The sequence below is a fragment of the Bufo bufo genome, chromosome 2 (assembly GCF_905171765.1).
Source record: "Bufo bufo chromosome 2, aBufBuf1.1, whole genome shotgun sequence".
In the NCBI taxonomy this organism is placed as follows: domain Eukaryota; kingdom Metazoa; phylum Chordata; class Amphibia; order Anura; family Bufonidae; genus Bufo; species Bufo bufo.
This window is the reverse complement of record NC_053390.1, coordinates 51,187,571-51,206,003: the sequence shown is the minus strand read 5'-3', so window position 1 is coordinate 51,206,003 and position 18,433 is coordinate 51,187,571. Positions and strand designations below refer to the sequence as shown.

The 18,433-nt window shown below is 44.6% G+C and overlaps 1 protein-coding gene across 5 annotated transcripts in view; it reads right to left on the bottom strand.

Moving 5' to 3' along the window:
- Positions 1–18,433, bottom strand: part of NEDD4L (NEDD4 like E3 ubiquitin protein ligase) — a 382,390-nt gene that overhangs the window by 179,482 nt on the left and 184,475 nt on the right. For all 5 annotated transcript variants that reach the window (XM_040421065.1, XM_040421066.1, XM_040421067.1 and 2 more), the window contains one exon: positions 11,344–11,425. In XM_040421065.1, the coding sequence (XP_040276999.1) occupies positions 11,344–11,425 (82 nt within the window). The remainder of the gene's footprint in view (positions 1–11,343; positions 11,426–18,433) is intronic.

Sequence of the window (18,433 nt, the reverse complement as noted above, 5' to 3'; positions counted from 1 at the left end):
TTGAGCAGGCACCCAGTTCCGATCACCGCCCCGCCCTAAAGAGGTTAAGGACAATTTATCTCTCAAATACACATATGGCCAAGCGTCAATCCTTTCAGTAAACCGTATTTTTATCAGAGATACAGCACCTTGAAAAAGTATTCATACCCTTTGAACTTTTCCAAATTTTCTCACGTTAGATCAACAAACTTAAAGGGGTTGTCCCACGAAAAATACTCTACAGTTTTGAAACCAGCACCTGGATCCGAATACTTCTGTAATTGCATGTAATACAATTTTTTGCATAGTTACTAAGTTATTCAATAAAATGTATCTGTACAGCGCCACCTGCTGTTTGCACTTATGCTTATTCCTTTGTCCTGCTCACTGAGAAGGCCGCACATGCTCAGTTTCATCCTTCAGCTGCCTCCTGAGCTGTGATAGGGAGAGCTGAGACACGCCCCCTGAGCTGTGATAGGGAGAGCTGAGACACGCCCCCTGAGCTGTGATAGGGAGAGCCGAGACACGCCCCCTGAACTGCAGCAGAAAAGACACTCCCCTTGACCTGCCAGCTTGATATAAATCTAGTCGAGCAATGAATGAGGAGATCTCTGGATCCATGTGAGGTACAGGGCTGGTTCTAGCTTTCTTAGAAAGGTATTGCCATGTCCTATATGATGTCTGGTGTTCATTTTTTACATTAGTCATGGGATAACCGCTTTAAATGCATTTTATTGGGATTTTATGTCGTAGACCAACACAAAGAAGCAAGTATGTGTGAAGTGAAATGAAAACATTGGGGGGGGGGTACTCTCTCTCCTTGGGGAGATGGCGCCTTAGTCGGAGACTTAGGCTGGGTTCACACGGGTTCAAAACATTGTAATGCGAGTGCAAAACATTGTAATGCGTTTTGCACTCGAGTGAGAAAAATCGCGCATGTTTGGTACCCAAGCCCGGCATCTCCTTCTGTCTTCTTTTGCTGAACAGGACCTGTGGTGAGCACTAATTACAGGTAAAGGACCTTTGGTGACGTCACTCCGGTCATCACATGATCCATCACCATGGTAAAAGATCATGTGATGGATCATGTGATGACCGGAGTGACGTCACCAAAGGTCCTTTACCTATAATTAATGCTCACCACAGGTCCTGTTCAGCAAAGGAGACAGAAGGAGATGCCGGGCCGCAATCAAGTGGACTAAGGGGAGTTAAATTATTATTTTATTTTTTTTAACCCCTCCAGCGAGGTTTTACTATGCATTCTGTATTCAGAATGATATTATTTTCCCTTATAACCATGTTATAAGGGAAAATAATAATGATCGGGTCTCCATCCCGATCGTCTCCTAGCAACCGTGCGTTAAAATTGCACCGCATCCGCACTTGCTTGCGGATGCTTGCGATTTTCACGCAACCCCATTCACTTCTATGGGGCCTGCGTTGCGTGAAAAACGCAGAATATAGAGCATGCTGCGATTTTCACGCAACGCATAAGTGATGCGTGAAAATCACCGCTCATTTGAACAGCCCCATTGAAATTAATGGGTCGGGATTCAGTGCGGGTGCAATACATTCAACTACCGCATTGCACCCGCGCGGAAATCTCGCCCGTGTGAACGCAGCCTTATAGGCTTATTTAAAGAGCTGAACATTGACTTATAGGATCGCTGCCTTACATCTGGTGGCATTAGAGGCAGAGCTTGAGAGTGCTTAAGAGCTCATTTAAATCTCTTTCTTCAATGAAAAGAAAATGATACATGGGTTTAAAAATATTTAATAAATAAAAATTGCAAAGTGTGTCCATTACATAAAATCCCAAAAAGGGTCCATTCACATGTCCGTATGAATGGGTCTTTCAATGGGGCCGCAAAAGATGTGGCCCAGTGAAAAAGATAGAGCATGTCCTATTCTTGTTCGCCGCCAGTGGCGCACCTACAGGGGGGGTCCAGCGGGTCTGGACCCCCCTAGAACAACCAGACAATATTTTTTTTTTTTATCCTTCAGGGCCGCACCGCCGATCACCACAGGCGGCGCGGCCCTGGATGTAATTGCGGCAGCGGTGGGGGGGCCGGGGGGGCAGTAGGAGATGAGCGCTTCCATTGTGGAAGCGTTCATCTCCATATCCATCCTGTGCAGCGGCAGGGGAGGGAGAGGTGTGTCCCTCCCCTGTTCTTCTGATAGGCCGCAGGCACTAATGCCTGCAGCCTATCAGAGGCCGGCTCAGGCGGCGCGATGACGTCATCATCGCGCCGCCTGAGCCGGGCAGCACACAGCAGGGACACAGGCTGGAAGAGGCCTGCTTCACATCGCTGCTGATGGAGGTAAGTATCAGTGTTTTCTTCTTTTTTTTTGGAGGGGGGGAGCTGGCACTATGGGGGCATCTGAGAATTCTTACAGCCCAATTTTTTTGGGGGTGGCACTTCTTACTGGCACATTATGGGGAGAGGGGGGCACCATGGGGGAGAGGAGCACTATGGGGGCATCTGGGGGCTCTAAAGGGGCTTTTATTTTTACACATTATGGGGGGCACTATAGGGGATGGGGCATCTGGTGGCACTATAGGGGCATTATTTGGGGGCACTATGGGGAAGTGGGGGTTCTAAAGGGGCCTTTTTTTCTTATTGGCACATTATGGGGGGCATTATGGCATCTGGTGGCACAAAGGGGGCATTTTTTACTGGCACATTATGGGAGGCACTATAGGGGAGAGCGGCACTATGGGGGAGTGGAGCACTATTGGGGCATATGGTGGCACTTCGAAGGGGCATTTTTTACTGGCACATTTATGGGGGGGGGGCACCATGGGGGAGAGGACCACTATGGGGGCATCTGGGGGGTCTAAAGGGGCTTTTTTTTTATTGACACGTTATGGGGGCACTATAGGGGAGAATGGCACTATGGTGCATCTGGTGGCACTATAGGGGCATTATTTGGGGGCACTATGGGGAAGTGGGGGCTCTAAAGGGGCCTTTATTCTTATTGGCACATTATAGGGGGCATTATGGCATCTGGTGGCACTAAGGGGGCATTTTTTACTGGCACATTATGGGAGGCACTATAGGGGAGAGCGCACTATGGGGCAATATTTGGGGGCACTATGGGGGAGTGGAGCACTATTGGGGCATTTTTTACTGGCATATTATGGGGGACACTATGGGGAAGGGGGAGAGGAGCACTATGAGGGCATTTACTGGGGCACTATATAGGAGTATTTTATACTGGCACATTATGGGGGCATTATGGGGACATTAGCTCAACAGCGGGCACTAAGCGGGGGTATTTCATGTACTGTCATATTGTAGGGAGAATTAATAGTACTAGGAGGTATTATGCGGAGCTTTACTACTACTGGGGGGCTATGAGGAACATGATTACTAGTATGGGCACTATAGGGGCATTATTACTACTAAGTGTGCTCTGGCAGAGAATTATTTCTATTGGTGGGATTTTGGGGAGCACTGTTACTTTGGGGGGTACCCTGTCACAGTATCAGCTTAGCACAATAATTTTTGGAGGACATTATCTTTATACTATTAGTGTCTGGGCATTTTTTAGAACACTGTGCGCCAATAATTGTTGAAGGGGGCACTATCTGTGTGGTAGTAGCATTTCCAGGGGGACTGTATCTGCAGTATAGTATTGGGGGTGGCAGGAAAGGGTGTTCAGAAGATGTGAAGATGATGGAAATGTGGGAAACTAATGTCTGTTTGTTAATCTCTGCAGAGATGGGAGATGGCTGAAAAATCATCATGGCGGTCTGGTGGAGAAGATAAAGAAAGAGAACGTCTACAACAAAGGTGACATCACTGGATGTAAGAGGTATGGGGGCGCTATGTAGGAGAGGAGATGCTCCGGCTCCTCCACCTGCCATTTGCAGAAGGAGGATTCAGAGCTGGGTGAGGACGGCCAAAGGGGGCAGCAGGCCACGGGCGGGTGGGAGATGGTGGGGGGAACCACAAGCCTTGAGCAGGATCTGGGGAGGGAGGAGAGCGGAGGAGCTTCCTGGCTGTAGCTTGTTGTATAAGCAGGCAGTGCAGCCAGGACAGACCTCCCCTCTCCGTATGATGTCTAGAGACAGGCAGCAACTATAGAATTCCAGCTGTACGGTGTTTGTTGGGAGTGGCCTATTATATGTAGGAGGGGCTTTTAATAATGGGCGGTGCTAAAAAAAAATGCTGTGCGCGCCGCATTATTCTATTCCTGCAGAGCTTTTGGAATCGCGCAATACACTACACCCCCCCCCCTGCATTTTTTTATATAAAGGGGGCTTTGAAAAATGGGCAGGCAAAAGAATTGGCACAGCGCACTACACGTGCCACATTTTTTTGACTTTCGGACCCCCCCTAGACAAAATTCCTGGGTGCTCCTATGTTCGCCGCCATGGAGGCATTTCTATCACAGGGCTGGCCATCTGCGGACAGCAAAACACTTGCGGACGTGTGAACGAACCCTAAAATACATTTAAAGGAAGTGTGTCACCAAAAATGTTATCTGCCAGTTAAAATCAGATAGTGACACATTTTTCTAATCTGTTTTTATTTTCTGATTACAGATTTATTTCTTCTATTGTCTGAACATGATTATGTGGCGGCCATCTTGTCTGAGTTTTAGAAACCCTTAAGAAAATTGCTTTACTGGTCCATAGACACATGGTCGGGGGGGGGGGGGGGGGCCCTATTGACTTCTATGGGAGAGTTTTCTAGGCATGCCCTTTGACCTGTGCAGAGGTCATTGTACAAGGAAAGAATAGATAAGATTTGACGATCGCCTATTGTGAATGGCAGATCCTGCCTTATCTATACACAGAGGTGATATCATTACAGGCAGGATTAGAATGACAGATAAGCAGATAACTGCAGTAAAGTGATCTGTACAGGCCAAGAAGTGACAGTGCGAAAACTGCAGGATTTTATCTTTTTTGTTTAAATACGGTATATGGGAAATTAAAAACATCAAAAATTCTTATAAAATATGTTAAATATAAAAAATGATTTCAACAGAAGGTAATTTTACGATGACACATTCCCTTTTTTTGTCGGTGTAATATGAAAAAATGTGGAAAAGTTCAAGGGGTATGAATACTCTTTCAAGGCACTGTATAATCACACAATGCAGACATAATTTGACAGCATCGTATGAACACCATCTAATGGCGCCATTGTCTGAGCAACTTGCTTTTATATGGATTTCTTCTTTTCATATCCCAGGGATATGGTATGATCACATGTAGCAGTGTTATTACCCGTTACCAGTGACAAGAAGTGCACGCTTTGGTGGAAGTACATATGCCAAATCTTTGCCTCCCCCTTTCCCCCCCCCCCCCCCCCAATGGGACGCAGCGCTACAGGGCTGAAGAATTCCTATAACACATCCAGCTCACTGAGATGCCAGACAGCAAAGTACAATACCGAGAAACACAAGAGGACAAATAATAAGAGGAGCAGCAAAAAGCATTCCTGTCCCAGTGCCAGGAGGCAGCCGGCCTGATAACAGGCCACTATTTTTAAGAGGCTGCACTCTCGTTCCCTGCACTCAGCCCAGTCTATAGGAATCCACTTCTAAATCCTAATTACTGGACAGAGAAATGTTCTCCAGTTTTTTAAGGGACTTTGTGTTTCAATTCCACAACCGTGTTTGCTATTCCACAACCGTGTTTGCTGTCAGTGAATGAAAGCTTTCCTTTTTACATCCCGAAGCTGGAAACCTGCATAGCCCTAATGCTCCGCACAGCTGAGACTTTGCTACAGTTGTATCCAGCCTACAGAATCCTGTGTGAGATAAACACATCAGCAACACAAATCTACACCGCTTGCTACAATGTTTCAGTGCAGATAAAATGCATCAGCCTGGAATCTGAGTTATTTACAGGGGTTGTACAGGGTTAGAAAAACAGGGCTGCGTTTTTTCCAGAAGTAGCGTCACGGGTTATGTCTTGTATCGCAGTTCAGCTCCATTGAAGTGAATGGGGATGAGCTGCAATACCACACACATCCTGTAGACCGGTGTGGCGAATCAATGGATGTCGTATATCTGGACTTCTCCAAAGCATTTGACACTGTACCACATAAAAGATTAGTACAGTCGTGGCCAAAAGTTTTGAGAATGACACAAATATTAGTTTTTACAAAGTTTGCTGCTAAACTGCTTTTAGATCTTTGTTTCAGTTGTTTCTGTGATGTAGTGAAATATAATTACACGCACTTCATACGTTTCAAAGGCTTTTGTCGACAATTACATGACATTTATGCAAAGAGTCAGTATTTGCAGTGTTGGCCCTTCTTTTTCAGGACCTCTGCAATTCGACTGGGCATGCTCTCAATCAACTTCTGGGCCAATTCCTGACTGATGGCAACCCATTCTTTCATAATCACTGCTTGGAGTTTGTCAGAATTAGTGGGTTTTTGTTTGTCCACCCGCCTCTTGAGGATTGACCACAAGTTCTCAATGGGATTAAGATCTGGGGAGTTTCCAGGCCATGGACCCAAAATGTCAACGTTTTGGTCCCAGAGCCACTTAGTTATCACTTTTGCCTTATGGCATGGTGCTCCATCGTGCTGGAAAATGCATTGTTCTTCACCAAACTGTTGTTGGATTGTTGGAAGAAGTTGCTGTTGGAGGGTGTTTTGGTACCATTCTTTATTCATGGCTGTGTTTTTGGGGCAAAATTGTGAGTGAGCCCACTCCCTTGGATGAGAAGCAACCCCACACATGAATGGTCTCAGGATGCTTTACTGTTGGCATGACACAGGACTGATGGTAGCGCTCACCTTTTCTTCTCCAGACAAGCCTTTTTCCAGATGCCCCAAACAATCGGAAAGAGGCTTCATCGGAAAATATGACTTTGCCCCAGTCCTCAGCAGTCCACCTGCTTACACCTGCCTGCTGCCATTCCTGAGCAAGCTCTGCACTGGTGGCACTCCGATCCCGCAGCTGAATCCTCTTTAGGAGACGATCCTGGCGCTTGCTGGACTTTCTTGGACGCCCTGAAGCCTTCTTAACAAGAATTGAACCTCTTTCCTTGAAGTTCTTGATGATCCTGTAAATTGTTGATTGAGGTGCAATCTTAGTAGCCACAATATCCTTGCCTGTGAAGCCATTTTTATGCAACGCAATGATCGCTGCACGCGTTTCTTTGCAGGTCACCATGGTTAACAATGGAAGAACAATGATTTCAAGCATCACCCTCCTTTTAACATGTCAAGTCTGCCATTTTAACCCAATCAGCCTGACATAATGATCTCCAGCCTTGTGCTCGTCAACATTCTCACCTGAGTTAACAAGACGATTACTGAAATGATCTCAGCAGGTCTGGTATCTGCACAGACGGATCCGCACCTATAATGCAAACGCTTAGATCCGTTCAGAACGGATCCGTTTGCATTACCATGAACAAAAAAAATAAAAATATATATATATTTTTTTTTTTTTTTCATGATAATGCAAACGGATCCATTTTGACTTTACATTGAAAGTCAATGGGGGACGGATCCGTTTGAAAATTGAGCCATATCGTGTCAACTTCAAACGGATCTGTCCCCATTGACTTACATTGTAAGTCTGGACGGATCCGTTTGCCTCCGCACGGCCAGGCGGACACCCGAACGCTGCAAGCAGCGTTCAGGTGTCCGTCTGCTGAGCGGAGGACAAACGGTGCCAGACTGATGCATTCTGAGCGGATCCGCATCCACTCAGAATGCATTAGGGCTGGACGGATCCGTTCGGGGCCGCTTGTGAGAGCCTTCAAACGGAACTCACAAGCGGAGCCCCGAACGCTAGTGTGAAAGTAGCCTAAGCTGTAGAAACCAGTGTCAGGCAGCTGCTGCCAAGGCCAATAAGATAATGGGTTGCATCAAAAGGGGCATAGATGCCCGTGATGAGAACATATTCCTACCACTTTACAAATCACTAGTCAGACCACACATGGAGTACTGTGTACAGTTCTGGGCTCCTGTGAACAAGGCAGACATAGCAGAGCTGGAGAGGGTCCAGAGGAGGGCAACTAAAGTAATAACTGGAATGGGGGGACTACAGTACCCTGAAAGATTATCAGCATCTGGATAAGAGTCCGAACTGGATGGACAAATGTCTTTTTTCAGCCTTATATTCTATGTTACTGTTTATGGGAGAACGCAGCCATGTGGTTTCTAATTATAGACAAACCCTTTAAAGGTGTAGTCCCATCATCATCACAGGATATGTCATAAATGCAGACGATGGGAATATCCCTTTAAAGGAGTTGATCCTCCACAAGGCAGCAGCCTCGATGTCATCTTCTTGTCTGCAGCAATGACGTGCCTGTGTACCACTGTAACCACTGCAGCCATTCACTGGTTATACAGAACATGACCGCTGAGACCAACGATTGGCTGCAGAGGTCATGTGACATATATGGACACGCCATGGCTGCAGGATTGGAGTGGTGATGCTAAAGGCAGCGGGGGGATCAACATAGGTGAGAGTATGTTACTTTATTATTTTATGATAATTCCTACCTGCGGGGAATTTTTTTTTTTTAATAGCTCATTTAAGTCCACATTCACATCTGCAGCAAGCTGATCCGGTACAAATGCCGGCTGTCTGCATGCAAAGTTTTTTCCTCAGCCGAAACCTGTCATTTATTTCATAAAGCGTGATCACCGCCGGTCCTCATTATAGTCAATAGGGATCAGTCGGTGAACTATAGAATCCGGCAACACCAGACCCGGCGAAATTTGTCAGCCGGCTTTCTGCCGGATCTGTTGCCATAGAGGTGAACGCGGCCTAACTCAGAGGATTGCCTACACGTGGTACGTTGTAACAAACTCTCACAGTTGTGACAGTAATTATGTCTATACATTTTCAGCCTCAAAATGTAAACAGTAACATTCTGACAGCAAGCAGTGATATTGAAAACTCAAAAATAAATAAATAAATCCTAAAGTACAAGGTATATTATAGGTCAGCGCCAACTAGTCTGACTGGTCACAGCCTCCATGGCAATCAGCGACAGTAACCTGCAGCACTACAGAGAAACAATGCAAACAGTAAAACATTCTTATCAAAGCCTCGAGCTATGAACAAAGCTCATATCATGAAGGGCACAGAGTCCTCCTCCTCCATTCACACTGGCTATGACCAGCACCAACCCCAGCAGCTGGTACAGTGTGGAAACACAGACATCACGGGGAGGGCGCTGCTCGGGTCAGTGGGTACATTACGTGGCTAGCTGTAGCTAAAGGCAAAGCTAGCAAACAAAAACGTACACGATCCATACACAATACACAAGCCAATCACGAACACAAAAACATAATAACCACAGGCGAAAGCTAAAATGTTTACTTAAGGAGACCGGGCCAGTGTTCTGTATACAGCACCCCCCCCTTCCCCCAAATCCCTCTGTAAATAATAATGACAGGTCACAGATGAAAGAGTGCCATCGGGGAGGATTGATCCTGGTACTTACATACATAGTAACAGTGATGGAGACCGACTCCAGATCTACAGAGGCCAAGGGCAAAGAAGAGCGCCCCAGGTCTTCATCTAACGGGCCCTTGTCATACAGTGACTTGGGGACTAAAATATACATTCACAAAGTGCCATGTGGTTTAAAAAATATATAAGACAACACAGTGACCAGTAACGACAGTGCCCTACGGAGACCAGTAACGACAGTGCCCTACAGAGACCAGTAACGACAGTGCCCTACGGAGACCAGTAACGACAGTGCCCTACGGAGACCAGTAACGACAGTGCCCTACGGAGACCAGTAACGACAGTGCCCTACAGAGACCAGTAACGACAGTGCCCTACGGAGACCAGTAACGACAGTGCCCTACAGAGACCAGTAACGACAGTGCCCTACAGAGACCAGTAACGACAGTGCCCTACAGTGACCAGTAACGACAGTGCCCTACAGAGACCAGTAACGACAGTGCCCTACAGAGACCAGTAACGACAGTGCCCTACAGAGACCAGTAACGACAGTGCCCTACAGAGACCAGTAACGACAGTGCCCTACAGAGACCAGTAACGACAGTGCCCTACAGAGACCAGTAACGACAGTGCCCTACAGAGACCAGTAACGACAGTGCCCTACAGAGACCAGTAACGACAGTGCCCTACAGAGACCAGTAACGATAGTGCCCTACAGAGACCAGTAACGACAGTGCCCTACAGAGACCAGTAACGACAGTGCCCTACAGAGACCAGTAACGACAGTGCCCTACAGAGACCAGTAACGACAGTGCCCTACAGAGACCAGTAACGACAGTGCCCTACAGAGACCAGTAACGACAGTGCCCTACAGAGACCAGTAACGACAGTGCCCTACAGAGACCAGTAACGACAGTGCCCTACAGAGACCAGTAACGACAGTGCCCTACAGAGACCAGTAACGACAGTGCCCTACAGAGACCAGTAACGACAGTGCCCTACAGAGACCAGTAACGACAGTGCCCTACAGAGACCAGTAACGACAGTGCCCTACAGAGACCAGTAACGACAGTGCCCTACAGAGACCAGTAACGACAGTGCCCTACAGAGACCAGTAACGACAGTGCCCTACAGAGACCAGTAACGACAGTGCCCTACAGAGACCAGTAACGACAGTGCCCTACAGAGACCAGTAACGACAGTGCCCTACAGAGACCAGTAACGACAGTGCCATCAGTAACGACAGTGCCATACGGAGACCAGTAACGACAGTGCCCTACGGAGACCAGTAACGATAGTGCCCTACAGAGACCAGTAACGACAGTGCCCTACGGAGACCAGTAACGATAGTGCCCTACGGAGACCAGTAACGACAGTGCCATCAGTAACGACAGTGTCATACGGAGACCAGTAACGACAGTGCCCTACGGAGACCAGTAACGACCGTGCCATCAGTAACGACAGTGCCATCAGTAACAACTGCTACAGTAATAACAGTGCCATATGGAGACCAGTAATTAGAGCCATACAGTGGGGTGTAATAAAACCGTAATAAACATTTTTCACTGATGTGTATTTTACCACCTGAAGGTTAAGGGTCCATTCACACGTCCGCAAATGGGTCCGCATGCGCTCCGCAAGTTTGCGAAACGGGTGCGGACCTATTCATTTTCTATGGGGACAGAATGGATGCGGACAGCACACGATCTTCGGGTCCGCAACTCCGCAAAAGATAGAACATGTCCTATTCTTGTCCGCATTTCTATAGGGGTGCCGGGCGGGTGTGTTGCGGATCCGCAATTTGCGGGTCCGCAACACACCACGGACGTGTGAATGGAGCCTAAGGATACTTCTGTCCTCGTACAGGTTCAGTAATAACATAACCCTGGCTTTATGTATGGGCATTTCCCTATGACCAATCTACTTATCGGATACGGTACGCTCACAGCTTACCTTCTTTATGGTCTTTGTCTGCACCAATGCAAGGTCTCGGTTTTCATCTGCGACATACAGGGATAATTTCACATATGGGTCACTGCAAAAGAGAAGCACAAAAAAATAAGTCTTCCCGTGTCTAGTCAGTCCCTTCTGATCCAACTTATAGAAGACTGTCCACAAATCAGAACGCAATGGCTTATATTAGTCCCTTCAGTGTCACCCTATAGTGCTCAGGTAATACCACCCTACAGTGCATAAATAATGGCACCTTATAGTGCATAAGAAATAAAAAACTTTGTTTAATACTAGTGCGTTTCTAATTTACTGCAGTAGTATTGAAGAATAATGCCATGCACTGCCTAAATACCACTGCTATACTCAGCCTAGACAACACATGGGAAGAGCAAGAGCTACAGTAAAATATTTTACCTTCACACTGTAGAAAACACTGATCATATACAGTAAACTGGGCTTTGGGGACAGTGTGATGGTAATGTCTGTAAAGTGCTGCAGAATATAATAGCGCTATATACGTGCGTATAATAAATAATAATTTAGGCCTTGTATGGCATTTCTATTTTGGTAATATATGAGCACTGTAGGGCAGTATTATATATGCACTGTAGGATGATATTACAGTGTATGTTCGGTTAGAGGGCGGTATTAGTTGTGCACTTATCAGGCTGTATTATTTTTCGCTTCATGAACTGTATGGGAGTGCTGTACAACCAGTGAACAGACTGTACTGCATATATGAAGCCATAGATTCCCTTATAATATTATATATGCGACTTAGAGTCGGTTCAAATCACGTTTTATGCCTCCGTTGGACGTATACGTTAGAAAAAAAAAAAAAAGATACAAAAACGCAGCACACCACGTTCTTGTATCCTGCACAGTCCAGTAAAAAACGTATTTTTATTTTTTTACAATGGTAAAAAAAAACGCATACTTTTTTTTTTTTTTTTTACAATAGAACTCTATGGTGAACAGATGCTACTGTACGGCATACGTTTTTTGCATAAGTAAAACAGATGGGAAAACGTGATGTGAACCCAGCCTTGCAGCTCCATTTACAGATCTTTTTGGGGAAAAACGGTAAGTTAGATATAAATGGATAAAGCCGCACACATTTCAAATCTCTTCAAGCTTCCATTCTCTGAATGCAAGCCATGAACGGCAGTATTCATTGACAGCAAGCAGCCATCTTGAAAATACTGAAACGCCACGAACTACGCATTCTGCTCAGCTGCCGGCGTAGTCAATAGAGCGGGATTACACCCAAACACTCGGCATATCACACCAACAGGCTACATATTTAGTAAAAATTATATCTCGTGTTGCAAACGGCACATTATTTCTGAAGGATCCATTCATTATTTGCAGGCGGGAACGTGCGCGATGTTTGTTTTCGGAAGGCTCGGCTCCTCGGGGCAGCAATTAGCGCCGTGTTTGACTTCCTAACACTTCTATCACGTGTCAATGGCTCTCCAGCAACTGCTTGTAGTTGACAGAGCAGAATTTTAAGGAGGTTTTACCCTGAGTGGTCCCACCAGCCGTGAACCAGGAGGCTGCAGGCCCAGCAGAGGCAGCAACTAACCTGCCCTATCCAGCGCTGAACATGCTAGGGAAAGAAAAAACTGTGATGTAGCAGAGCCAAATATGTTTGATTAAAGCCCATCTGTCAGCAGGTTTGTCCCTATGACACTGGCTGACCTGTTACATGTGCGCTTGGCAGCTGAAGACATCTGTGTTGGTCCCGTGTTCATATGTGTCCGCATTGCTGAGAAAAATGAAGTTTTAATATATGCAAATGAGCCTCTAGGAGCAACGGGGGCGTAACCATTACACCTAGAGGCTCCGCTCTCTCTGCAACTGCAGCACCCTTTGTACTTTGATAGACAGGGACAGGCAGTGTAAATGTGAACATACCTGTCCCTGTCTATCAAAGTGGAGAGGGGGCAGCAGTTGCAGAGAGAGAGAGAGAGCAGAGCCTCTGGGTGTAACGGTTACGCCCCTGTTGCTCCTAGAGGCTCATTTGCATATAATAAAACATTTTTCTCAGTAATGCGGGCACATATGCACATGGGACCAACACAGATGTCTTCAGCTGCCAAGTGCACATGTAACAGGTCAGCCAGTGTCATAGGGACAAAACTGCTGACAGATGCCCTTTAACCCCTTAAGGAGCAAGGACATTTTGGGGGGGGGGGGCAACTTCTGTCTTCAAAGAACCATACAATTTTTATTCTTTATCGCTTAATTTTAATTTTTTTTTTTTTTGCTGGATGAATTAAACTAATGTATGTATGTATTTAACGGTTTATACCGTATAATGTGATGAGAACCCCTCAAGAAATATATGTGGGGTGGAAGCGGGGGAAAAAAAAAAAATGACACAATTCTGTTTTTGTTTTTATGGTGTTGATGGTGCCGTAAAAATATGTTATTCTGTGGGGCAGTACGATTATGGCAACAAAAACAATATAAAAATAGGCAAAAAACAAAACAAAATTAAAAACTTTAAAAATTGCTTTGTTTCACCATATTCTGACCCCCATAACTATTTTTTTTTCCTGCTGACGGAGCTGTTAACGGATACCATTTTTGGGTTCAGGCAACTTTTTGATCACTTTTCGCTCAATTTTTGGGGGGCGGTGACCAATTTTTGGGGGGCGGTGACTGGTGAATTATTTATTTATTTTTTTATATAGTGTTCACCAAGCAGGATAAATAATGTTTCCGATTCAGCAATACCAATTATGTTCATCTTTTTTTTTTATCATTTTAATATGAGAATTTGGGACTATTATTTTTTTTTATATATTTTGGTTTGTTTTATAAAACTTTATTCAACAGTTTTTTTGGTTTTTTTGTCCCCTTTGGGTACTTGAACCGGCTGTATTGCTGTGATAAAAGCAGTAGCATAGATGGTCCCCGACTGTCATAACAACCAAGTGACACCCCATGACTGCCTTCAGGAGGGGGAAAGGATAGAGGTGCCACAGACTCCATTGACAGCCACATCTGGGTGATTAAACGTCCGGGTCTCATACAGCCATCTCCCATCCGGACCTGCTGCGTGTAGGCGTCAGCTGTAAAACACAGGCAGCACCCACCGTATAAGGAGCGGACTCAGCTCCTGAGCCTGCTCCGTACATTCCCTTGCAACCACTAACATATATACATGTACATCATTGGTTGTTAAGCGGTTAAACAAAGATGACACACAAAAGGTGCCAAATGACAAACACGATACTACTACTGTACATCTTGAGTTATTTTCCAGGATAATAAAAAAATATACAAAGCTGCTTTCTTCCAATAAACAGCGCCACACCTATAGACAGGTTATGTGCGGTATTGCGGCTCAAGCCTATTCACTTCAATGAGCCACCTCCACCATGTACAGCTGGTCGCAACGTCAACATCTGTACCCCACCGGACCTGCTCGACTACACAAATGGCTTGTTTCCATAAGACTACACCTTTAAATAATAGCTTATATACATGGCATGCAATGATGTCATTTGTGTCACATGACTCATCGCTAGGGATGAGAGAATCGACTTCGGATGAAACATTCGAAGTCGATTTGCATAAAACTTTGTTCCAATACTGTACGGAGCAGGAGCTCCGCAGAGTATTAGAATGTTTTGGTTATTACTTCGCGAAATCCCACGAGACTTTGCGTAATAACTTCATAAATTAATTTGTACTGTAAAAAAACATTTCCCCAACTCAGGTTCGGTTCCAAGTGGTTCCTATATAAAGAAATCACAGCGAGAACAATAAAAGGCGCCAGCGGTGGCGAATGCTTTCATGCAACCTCCAGAAATGGCGCCTATACTTATGCAATACACATTAAAAGCATCCTGAGATGTTGAGACACAGACAATAAAAACGGATAAAGGATAGGAATACTTTTGAAATTAATTTCAATTGCTGTGATAACTAATAACTTTGGGTATACAGCTCCTATGCAGACCAATAGGTCTTATATACACACACATATGTGAATGCATGTATATATGCATCTATCTGTGAGTGTATGGGTGAATGTATATAGTGTGTGTGTGTGTGTGTGTGTGTGTGTGTGTATATATATATATATATATATATATATATATATATATGGGTGTATATATATATATATATATATATATATGGGTGTATATATATATATATATGTGTGTATCTATGTGTGTATGTATATATGGGTGTTTGTGTGTATGTGTGTGTGTATGTGTGTGTGTATATATATATATATATATATATATATATATATATATGGGTGCATGTATATATAGGTGTATGCATGTATTTATGGGTGTTTGTATGTATGTATATATGGATGTGTGTATGTATGCATGCATATATGGGTGTATGTATGTATGTGTATATGGGTGTATGTATATATGGATGTATGTATGTAGTATGCATGTGTATATGGGTGTGTGTATGTATGTATGTGTATATGGGTGTATGTATATATGGATGTATGCATGTATATATGGGTGTATGTATGTAGTATGCATGTATATATGGGTGTATGTATGTAGTATGCATGTGTATATGGGTGTATGTATGCATGTATGAGTCGTGGCTAGACATTCCTTTACCAAGGACATCGTTTTAAAGTCACTTCCCCAGCCCGGTTTTAGGCAATGTGCACATGGTGCAGATTACGCAAGTTTTTTCCCCGCAGACTCTCATGCAGAAAAACCACATCGTAAGGGCTCATGCACACGACATTATATATTTTGCCTTCCGCAAAACACGTATCCATTTTTTTTGCAGATTCAATGCAACAATGCCTGTCCTTGTCTGCAAAGCGGACAAGAATAGGAAATGTTCTACGGTATTTTTTTTGCACAACGGACACGGAATGCACATGAAGACATTTCAGTTTTTTTGAGGCCCCATTGAAATGAATGGTTCCACATACAGGCTGCAAAAAAAAACAAAACTGTACGGACAAAAAATACGTTTGTGGCCCTAATACAGTACCAGTAACAAGTTTTTGGTGCGAACTCGTGTGCAGGTACTCAGAGTATGTTCACATAGATTATTTCAGGAGTGGATTTCGATCCAAAAAATCTGCACCAAAAACGTGCACAGAACTTTCTAACTGATTTCAGTGGGGAAGCTGCCACATGTTAAAACATACAACACATTTTGTTTTTCCGATTCCGGTTTTAAAAACCGCACCAGTAGTGTCCTGTCCATTCTTGATGAGGATTCTGCATCCCAAATTTTCCACTGAAAATCAGAAGAAAAAATAAGTAAAAGGCATGCAAAAAAACCTGCCGCTGAAAACCGGGAGAATGCACAATCCGGGTATATTCACACAGAGTATTTTGGGCGCGGATCCTGTGACAAAAATCTGCGCCACAAAGACATGCAGAACTTCAGTATGAAAAAATAACTGTCCAGTCCATTTTTGACGCAGATTCCACATCCAAATGTCAATGAAAATTGGCACGTAAAAAAATAAAAATAAAAAAAGGGTCCAGAAAAATACAGCATGCAAAAAAAAAATTTCACCCTTTTAAAGGCGAGAGTGAGATCTGCAGAAAATCTGCAAATCCGCACCAAAACCCACAAGTAACGCATGCTTTTTGGTGTGGAAACGCACAAAAACTCGCACCAAAAAAAAAAAAGCTGATTTTTTGGGTTTGAAACCTGCATGCAGATAGCCCAAGTGTGTATTTACATAAGAGGTTTTTGATGGCACGGTCTGAAAAGGCGAGCATTTATACCGCAAATCCGGGGCTATTTTGCAATGTCTCATGTGAATGGGCTAGCGAACGGAGACTTTGCACTGACTACAGTACAGTTTACACATTAAGGGTCCATCCACACGTCCATAAGTGTTTTGCGGATCCGCAAAACACGGACACCTGCAATGTGCGATCCGCAATTTGCGGACCGCACTTCACAGGCACTAATAGAAAATGCCTTTTCTGATCCGCAATTGCGGACAAGAATAGGACATGTTCTATTTTTTTCAGGAACGGAATTGCGGATCCCGAAAAAACGGATGCGGATCCCGAAAATGCAGATTTGCATCCGTTCCAGCCCCATTGAAAGTGAATGGGTTCGCAAATTGCGGAACGAATGCGGACCCAAATTACGGACGTGTGAATAGACCCTTACTACAGGAAGGGAAATCTAGTTACGGCTCTAGGGGTGAAGCAGATTGGAACCATGGGTTTCACCCGTACAAGCCAAAATCTGCGCCACAAAGCAATAGCAATTTATGGTGTAAACCCCATGTGACTTAGGCCTTATGCACATGACTGTATTTTGTGGTCCGCAAAAGGCAGAGCCGCCAAATACAGATCTCAAAAGAAGAAATGCATGACACATTTTTCATGGGCCCGATAGTAAGTGACTATTCCTGTCCGCAAAATGGACAACACGAGGACCAATTTGCAGGATGGACACGTGGAGGTGGACAGCACACTTTATCGCAGTCCTATAGAAATGAATGGATCCACCTCTGAACCTCAAAAAATGTGGATCGGATGCGGACTGAAAATACGGTTGTATACATGAGGCCTTATTGTGATAACCGTGTGGTTATGTTACTGCATCCTAAATATCCTAGGACAATGTGGCTCATTGGTACTCCACCGGCACAGAGGATCCAGGGCAAATGTATATTATCTATGTACGTATGTGTGTATATAAATCTATCTATCTCATATCACTGCTTGAGGAAGGTTCCAGTGTGCGGAGCGAAACGTTGCGTTGGTGAATAAAAGTCACAATTATTTTACTTTTCTGGAGTGCCGTGGAATATTCTTTTTTCTGCATTTTTGGAGATTGGATCGCGTCAACATCCGCAGGCACCCATTTGTTTTTGGACCTGCAGTGCCGTTCATACCTTATACTATTTTTGCTATCTCATATCTATCTATATATCTATCTCCTATCACCACAGCAGCCCAGGAGTAAGGCCTCATGCACACGACCGTTTTTTTTAAGGTCCGCAAAAACGGGGTCCGTAGGTCCGTGATCCGTGACAGTTTTTTCGCCCGTGGGTCTTCCTTGATTTTTGGAGGATCCACGGACATGAAAAAAAAGTCGTTTTGGTGTC